Source organism: Raphanus sativus, chromosome 4, assembly GCF_000801105.2.
Source record: "Raphanus sativus cultivar WK10039 chromosome 4, ASM80110v3, whole genome shotgun sequence".
Lineage (NCBI taxonomy): Eukaryota > Viridiplantae > Streptophyta > Magnoliopsida > Brassicales > Brassicaceae > Raphanus > Raphanus sativus.
In genome coordinates this window covers 35,027,780-35,036,240 of record NC_079514.1, presented here as the reverse complement: position 1 = coordinate 35,036,240, position 8,461 = coordinate 35,027,780, and the positions used below count along the sequence as shown (strand labels likewise).

Below are 8,461 nucleotides of genomic sequence, written 5' to 3'. Positions count from 1 at the left end.
TTTACGCATCAAAATCACTTGTTAAAAGGTAAGTGTACTAAACTATTCTCCCTCACAGGTCTAGTCACCTAAATCTTTCTATGAGCAGTAGTTTAAACTTTTAAACTCGTCTATGGTTTTTTTTTATGTGGCCGTGAAGCTTTTGATCTTAGAGTCTTTGATTGCAATATTCCTTACTAGGTCTCTTTTTCCATTGCCACTCCTTTGGTGTCGGCTATTACTTGGTGTCCATAACTTTCACATGAGATGCAAAGTTCATGGTTTTTGCTTAAATCCCTTTACATTGCATCCACCTTGGAGTTCATTTCTCTCATTTTTTTTCCAAACTTCACATTTTCTTCTCACTGACCTTAAAATAGTTTCTTGATAATTAGGTGGTTCTTATCTTCTCTAGAGACCAATCAGCTTTTTTGAAAATGATTTGCTTAGCTAGCACAAACTTGATGTAAAAAAGTATTTTGATGAATACAAATTTAACAATTATTCAAAGAAAATATTATCTATTCAAAGCCACATACATGCTAGCAAACGTGGATGACTATTCATGGTAAATTAAATCACCATGTTAAAATTAACCACAATACAAATCAAATTGACTTTAACCTGGATTACTATTCACGGTAAATCAAAATCACCATGTTAAATTTTAATCACAATACAAATCAAATTGACTTTGCTTTAAAACTTATAGGTCTAGTTTTAATAGATTGTTCGTAACAAAAATGTCCAATACTATAACCAGACCAAATAGCGTAACGGCTCTAACTATCTCCCTAAACATATTCTACATACTTCGAACTGTAATGTGTTTCAGTGTTTGAAACAATCAATTGGTGCAGGTGAATTAATAATTTACTTAAAAGAAAAAGAAGAAAGTTAAAATATGCATATTACGTGGTCCAGTTCGCCCACAAAAGAAGGATCATGAGACATGAGCGTGAGACCGTCTCCAAGCTGTTCGCCTCTCATGCTCCAGCTCCCTTTTCCACCTTTTCTATTCTTTTTTATTTTATTCCTTCAATTATGTATGCTTTTTTTCTTTACCATAATGGAATCTGTTTACTTATTACTCCTTGTTGTTTTTACTTTCCCGAATTAACCAATACATAATCAGTGGTAACTTTTCCTTCCTACAAATGGACCTTCATTTTTTATCATAATTATGTCAATAATTCATTTTTAGTTTTTTTTGACTAACAATAATTCATTTTTAGTTCTTTTAATTATTTTTGGTATAACCGATTATACAAACAAACAACTAGTATTACTAAATAGAAGAAGTACTATGTAAGAAAAAAAAAGTACTATGTAAGACAATTTCTGTTTTTGTACTATACAAGCATAGCTGGTAGTCATGGATAATTGAATATACAATTAGGTAGAGAAAAGTCACTAACATGAAGATATGCATGCATACAGCTCAAGCACTTCAATATAGAAGGAAATTTAAGGGTAAAGTTTTTAACAAAATCGAGCTGATATTCATACATGGTAAAACTTTGACTAACTAAACGCATTTAAGTTACTTAAATATAACGAGACGAAAAATCAATAGCTTAACACAATTACAATAATGCCATTTGTTCTTTTTCTTTTTCTTTTTTGGGCCAACTGTTATTAAGCTGTTCATTTTCACTGCTCTCACACGCAAAAGAAAAAATGGCTCACCTCTTCAGAGAGCTATCTCTGGGCCACTCCAAGAGAGAGACGACGCCGCCGCCACCTATGGCGTCCGCGATTCCCTCCGATCTACCACCGTCTCCACTCGGACAACTCGCCGTCCAGTTCTCCGAATCGGATCTCCGCCTCATCGCCTACGAGATCTTCGTCGCCGCGTGCCGCAGCGCCACCGGGAAACCTCTCTCATCCGCCGCATCATCATCACTCTCCGTCTCCAATCCGGACCCCCCGATCAACGGCGCCTCTCCCGCTTCTCCAGCAGCCCAGCGTTCCCTGACCGCGACCGCCGCCAGCAAGATGAAGAAGGCCTTGGGGATGAAGTCCTTGTCCTCCCTATCCCCCGGATCTACCAAGAGCCCCGGCTCGGGTTCCGGTTCGGGTGGTAAGCCGAAGCGTCCCACTACTGTCGGTGAGCTCATGCGGATCCAAATGCGAGTATCCGAGTCCGTCGATTCGCGCGTTCGTAGAGCTTTCCTTAGGATCGCTGCTAGTCAGGTTAGCTCAATTTCACTTCCGCATTGAGCTGATGATTCACCACCGTTGACCTGGTCAAATGTTCCACGTGTTAATAGATCTTGTTATATTGATTCCATTAACTTATTTATAGATCTTGAATTGTATATAGGTTGGGAGGAAGATTGAGTCGGTGGTTCTTCCGTTAGAGCTGTTACAGCAGTTAAAATCTTCTGATTTTACCGACCAACAAGAGTACGACGCGTGGCTGAAGCGTTCACTCAAGGCTCTCGAGGCAGGTCTTCTGTTACACCCTCGCGTACCGCTCGACAACAAGACGAACTCTTCTCAACGGCTGCGCCAGATAATCCACGGCGCGCTGGACCGGCCTCTGGAGACGGGAAGGAACAACGAGCAGATGCAGAGTCTTCGATCCGCGGTCATGGCTCTCGCCACTAGATCCGACGGGTCTTTCTCCGACTCTTGCCATTGGGCTGATGGATCTCCGTTTAACCTCAGGCTCTACGAGCTTCTTCTGGAAGCTTGCTTTGATTCCAGCGACTCTACTTCCATGGTGGAGGAAGTGGATGACCTTATGGAGCATATAAAGAAGACGTGGGTGATTCTTGGGATCAACCAGATGCTTCATAACCTCTGTTTCACTTGGCTTTTGTTCTCTCGGTACGTTGTGACTGGGCAAGTTGAGATGGATTTGCTTTACGCTTGCGAGTCTCAGCTCGCGGAAGTTGCGAAAGATGCAAAGACGACGAAAGATCCTGAGTACTCTCAAGTTTTGAGTGCTACGGTTAGTGCTGTATTGGGTTGGGCGGAGAAGAGGCTCCTTGCGTACCATGACACCTTTGACCGGAGTAATGTGGGTACCATGGAAGGGATTGTTTCTTTGGGTGTGTCGGCAGCTAGGATTTTAGTTGAAGATATATCTAACGAGTATCGTAGGAGGAGGAAAGGAGAAGTTGATGTAGCTCGTACGAGGATTGAGACGTACATCAGGTCATCACTACGTACTGCTTTTGCTCAGGCAAGTGTGTTGTTGGCATTTGTGTCTTTCTTTACTTACCGTTTTTTCAACGAACCTTATTTGATTTTTTTTATGTCTTTGATAGAGAATGGAGAAAGCAGATTCTAGTAGGAGAGCAACGAGGAACCAGAAAAACCCTCTTCCTGTTCTAGCCATCCTTGCTAAAGACATTGGCGAGCTAGCTATACAGGAAAAGCGGATGTTTAGTCCGATATGGAAGAGATGGCATCCGTTTGCTGCAGGAGTTGCTGTGGCTACGCTCCATGTTTGTTACGGAAACGAGATTAAACAGTTTATCTCCGGGATATCTGAGTTGACACCCGATGCAGTCCAGGTGTTAAGAGCGGCTGATAAGCTAGAGAAGGATCTTGTGCAAATCGCAGTAGAGGATTCTGTTGACAGCGATGATGGTGGCAAAGCGATTATCCGTGAAATGCCTCCTTTCGAAGCTGAGACAGTTATTGCTAATTTGGTCAAAGACTGGATCAAAGCAAGAATAGACAGACTTAAGGAATGGGTCGACAGGAATTTGCAGCAAGAGGTTAGTAAATCAAACATAGTCATTAAGTTTTGGAGTGATTTAATCATCGAAGTTTTATTCTTTCCAGGTTTGGAATCCGGTGGAGAATCAAGAAGGAGGTTATTCACTATCTGCTGCAGAAGTGTTGCGGATTACTGATGAAACTCTGGAAGCGTTTTTTCAGCTTCCCATACCTATGCATCCTGCTGTATTACCTGATTTGATCATTGGTTTAGACAAATATCTTCAGTATTATGTCTCAAAGGCGAAATCTGGTTGCGGTAAGTTTTGCTGGCATATGATTCTTATCTGTTGAAAACTTTGATTTCTAACATCTAATGATTGATGCTCAGGCTCTCGAACTACGTACATGCCTACAATGCCTGCACTCACACGATGTACAACGGAGTCAAAGTTCCAAGGTGTCTGGAAGAAGAAAGAAAAGTCACCTCCTTCCCAGAAGAGAAACTCTCAGGTTACGATTGCAAACGGAGAGGGTTCCTTTGGGGTCACGCAGATATGTGTCCGAATAAACAGCTTGCACAAAATCCGCAGCGAGCTCGATGTTGTGGAGAAGAGAGTGATCACGCATTTGAGGAACTGTGAGTCTGCTCACACCGACGACTTCTCCAACGGTTTAGGTAAAAAGTTTGAGCTCACACCAGCGGCTTGCATCGAAGGCGTTCAGCAGCTATCCGAGTCTTTAGCTTACAAAGTCGTCTTCCATGACCTAAGCCACGCGTTATGGGATGGGTTGTACATCGGTGACCTCTCGTCCTCTAGAATCGAGCCTTTCCTCAAGGAGCTCGAACAGAATTTGACGGTCATAGCAGAGACAGTACATGAAAGAGTCCGTACACGCATCATAACCGATATTATGAGAGCCTCTTTCGACGGCTTCTTGCTTGTCCTACTCGCTGGAGGACCCTCTAGGGCTTTTACAATACAAGACTCTCAGATTATGGAGCAAGATTTTAAATCTCTGAAGGATTTGTTCTGGGCGAATGGAGATGGTCTGGCCATGGACCTGATCGATAAGTTCTCGACCACGGTTAGAGGTGTGCTTCCTTTGTTCAGTACAGACACAGACAGTTTGATAGAGAGGTTTAAGGGGATGACGCTCGAAGCATACGGATCTTCAGCTAAGTCTAGGCTTCCGTTGCCTCCGACTTCAGGCCAGTGGAATGGTATGGAACCAAACACGCTCTTACGAGTTTTGTGTTATCGCAACGACGAATCTGCGACGAGGTTTCTTAAGAAAACATATAATCTACCGAAGAAGCTCTAGTGGAATCTACTGTAACGGTTAATAACCTCACAAGATTATGAGTGTGTTGCACTGCAGGGAGGATCCGAGATGTGTATAGTGAGTTTCATTTTTTTGTTTAATAATTACAGTATTTGTTTTGTGTTTTTTTGTATACATTTCCTATACGTATTATATTAATTTTTATCGTTCGTTAATTTATTTTTGAACAAATTATAAGATAACCTATTCGATGTTGTTACCATCACATGTGTGGAGCTATGTGCTTAGAGATGTCCCACGGCTGGGGTACCATAACTTTATATGGTAATACGACTAAACAATAACAGGACAAAATACGTTTTGGTTGTCCAAAACAACATAAATATTTTAGAAAAATATATTTAGAACAAATAGCGAACAAGCGACACAAAATCGAAAGACAATAAATCTTGCCATAAAGAATGAGAACTTTCACAAGCTATACTTGCTGAGTTTCAGTTCAGTTAAAATAGGTCAACATCCGGGAAATATCTTCTTTGACATGATCCAAATTCTTAAACGTTAACCACTGTACTTGCAGAGGTTTTCAAAACCCATGTACTCGTGCCGTTGGAGCTTGCCCATCATGTTCACTATCCCCACGCCACCTAATAACAAATATAACATTACAAAATTTACACATCTACTCAAGGTGATTAAAAATCCCGTCACTAGCTGCGCAAGATATCTGTCCTATCCATTTTGATAGATAACAAACTAACTCACGGAGCAAAACAAATACTAAAAAGCTAATATATGTTTAAAGCATAGTTCTGAAATTCAAAGAAATAGATCTCTCTGTAAGTCCACAAACAAATAACAAAAAATAGTTTTAAGGTCATGTACCAAGTGATATGGCGCTGATAAAAATCGTGGAGGCCAGGATGAAGATGATGAGAGATGCACGGCCGAGGACAGTTATCAGTCTTCTGACTACATGTTGTCCAACCAAAGCTGCAATTGTTGCTACTCCCACAAGATACAGAGCTACAAAAACATTAAAAATAGACATCCCGAGGTAAGAAAATCAGTCTTTACCAAACATAATGTAACACAGATAAAACTCACCATATGGAACAGGGAATCGTTTGAGAAGATAGTATTCCACAACTGACATGGATGAAGAGAAAGTCATTGCAACAGTCGCGGTGGCACTTGAGACCTGCAAATACAAAAAAGTAGAGAGATGTAGTGGTACAAGAACAAGTGATGTTGTGTATGATAAATTTATCATACCTGTGGAGGGACACCGAGCTCAAGAAACAATGGTCCCATGATGAAACCTCCGCCTAACCCAAGTAACCCACCGACAACACCAGCCAATATACCAAATGAACAGTAAAGAATAAGCTGACCAATGGTGAAATTAGAGTCTCCTTGTCCATTGGATGCAATGATTCTTCTACCCTGGTACAAAGCTACTGCCTCGTAGCCTGATACACCAACTGCAACCGGAATCTGCATGAATCGGAAGAGATGTAAATAAGCAGTACTCTCAGCAAACTAATAAAATAAAATGTAACTGAATGTTATACCTGTAACAAGTTTATGACCCAATATCCTACTGAACAAGTTGGCATATTTTTCTGTTTTCCATGAATAAAACATGAAAAGTTGTAAATAAAAGTTTGAACATGTGAAGAACTGATACATATATGATGAATGTGTACTAACCTTGGCTATCTGCAGTGCTAGGAAAACAATCCAGACGAAAACGAGAAGTCCAAGTTCCTTCCAGTAAACATTCTCAATAATACTTACCTGCAGTAAATTAGCATTTGTTAACTGTTGACATTACCTTGCAAACACACAGAACTAGCAGTACTGTAAAGATAATAGAATTCACTTCTTGTTTCTTGTTGTTTCCAGGATTGTTGCTCGGAGCTGCAGGAAGAGGCGTATATTCTACTTCTGTGCCACCAGATACACCTGATGAAAATTAGATTATTGTTAACCAAAAAAGAAAAGAAAAACAGAGGTCGCTGAAACATTTTTAACACAAACAAAAAATCAGCTCACCATTTGACTCTAAACGCTTAGCAGCTTCCTGTGCACAAAAAAAAAGTTTGAAAGTCTTTACACACTATAGATCCATTGGAGGAGGCTGAAACTTCTTATAAAACAATATTTCTAGAAACGATATCAAAGAAACAAACCATTAAAGTTAGTTTCATGTACCATTTTCTCAATAGTCTCCTTGTTCCAAGTCTCACAACCTTTCAAAAACCCCTTTGTTGATGTACCTACATACACATTGATATAATAAGTCTTAACCGTGGATGGAGAAAAAGGCAACATGTATATATATGCATTACCTAGAAAGAGGATAATGAGTAGTACAGTGACCATCCAATCTGGAAACATGACATTGAAAGCGACACCAAGACTAATCCCAAGCATAAGCATGGGCTGGATCAACAGGGCGAGATCGTAGTCAATGATTGGCATGTCAAGCGTAGGATGCCTCAATCTAAGATTGTAATACACGGTTGACACAGAAGCTCCCACGATCATGCCTATAAAAAAAAAAGAATGATCAAAAATAACCATATAATTAAACTGATACTCAAAAAAAAAAAAACAATGTTAAACTCATGATCCCTCTCTCTCTCTCTCTCTCTCTCTCTCTCTCTCTCTCTCTCTCTCTCTCTCTCTCTCTCTCTCTCTCTCTCTCTTACATTTAGACAAAGCTGTTGCTGATTTAGGATCAAACCCGATAATCAAACTGAGCATAGGTACGAAAATGCCACCTCCACCGACACCTCCTACGCTACCAAACGCAGCTCCACAGAATCCAACGAGAGTGCCCACAACAATTTGCCAGTTAAACTCAAATTCCTGTGGAAAAAATGATTTTAATTTTTAATTTTATTAATTAATTCTGGATCAGATCAAAAGATAGGGAGGGAGAGAAAAACTACTTACGGGCCAGACATGATGATAACCTGTCTGATCAGGCTCCCATAGAAAATCCACGGCTCTGAGGAAGAAACTGGGTTCGTCACTTTCCCGCGTCTTGGAATCAATATTTCCTTTCAAGCCCCTCTCAGCGGAAACGAAAGCAAAAGCTAAAGCGAAAATGGTGAAGAGAACGATCACTGATCTCAGACTCCGACGACACTTCCATCTCAGTTCCGACATTTTTTTTTTGTGTTTTCGAAAAATCACAAGTACACGAGTGAATCCGTATCTTACTTTTTCTATATAACCTCTGTTCTCTCTTTTTTTTTCTTTTTTTTTTAATTCCACCTCAGCCTCTGAGACTTCGAAGTTCGAACCTAGACGTGCTAGGTGACGTATGAGGATTAAACATTAAGAGTGAGTCAAATCAACTATCTGTCGCCTAGCTGTTTTTTACTTCAAAATCAAGATAAGTATTGTCATTAATGACGCCAGATAACATAGATCATGAAATAAGTTTTTACCAACTCCCCCAAATGAATAATCATCTGTGTGTGCTTCACTTACCTCACCATTTTCT

At 40.4% G+C, this 8,461-nt stretch overlaps 2 protein-coding genes across 3 annotated transcripts; one reads left to right on the top strand and one right to left on the bottom strand.

Moving 5' to 3' along the window:
* The first annotated feature begins 1,622 nt into the window (after nt 1-1,622).
* LOC108854647 (protein unc-13 homolog) lies at nt 1,623-5,156 on the top strand. Its single transcript, XM_018628259.2, has 5 exons — nt 1,623-2,175; nt 2,306-3,172; nt 3,258-3,713; nt 3,781-3,973; nt 4,046-5,156. The coding sequence occupies exons 1-5, from the start codon at nt 1,660-1,662 to the stop codon at nt 4,978-4,980; spliced, it is 2,967 nt and encodes a 988-aa protein (XP_018483761.1). The 5' UTR covers nt 1,623-1,659; the 3' UTR covers nt 4,981-5,156.
* A 72-nt stretch (nt 5,157-5,228) lies between these two features.
* LOC108851476 (sulfite exporter TauE/SafE family protein 3) lies at nt 5,229-8,237 on the bottom strand. 2 transcript variants are annotated; one of them, XM_057007637.1, is made up of 12 exons: nt 7,906-8,237; nt 7,731-7,818; nt 7,296-7,496; nt 7,159-7,223; nt 7,000-7,027; nt 6,827-6,909; nt 6,655-6,741; nt 6,516-6,566; nt 6,217-6,438; nt 6,049-6,142; nt 5,827-5,967; nt 5,229-5,588 (listed from the first exon to the last, which is right to left on the bottom strand). In XM_057007637.1, exons 1-12 carry the CDS (start codon nt 8,119-8,121, stop codon nt 5,503-5,505), a joined length of 1,362 nt encoding a protein of 453 aa, XP_056863617.1. In that variant the 5' UTR covers nt 8,122-8,237; the 3' UTR covers nt 5,229-5,502. The 2 variants fall into 2 exon arrangements, with proteins under 2 accessions (XP_056863617.1, XP_056863616.1); XM_057007636.1 differs by having other exon boundaries at nt 7,659-7,818; nt 7,906-8,235.
* Between the last annotated feature and the right edge of the window lie 224 nt (nt 8,238-8,461).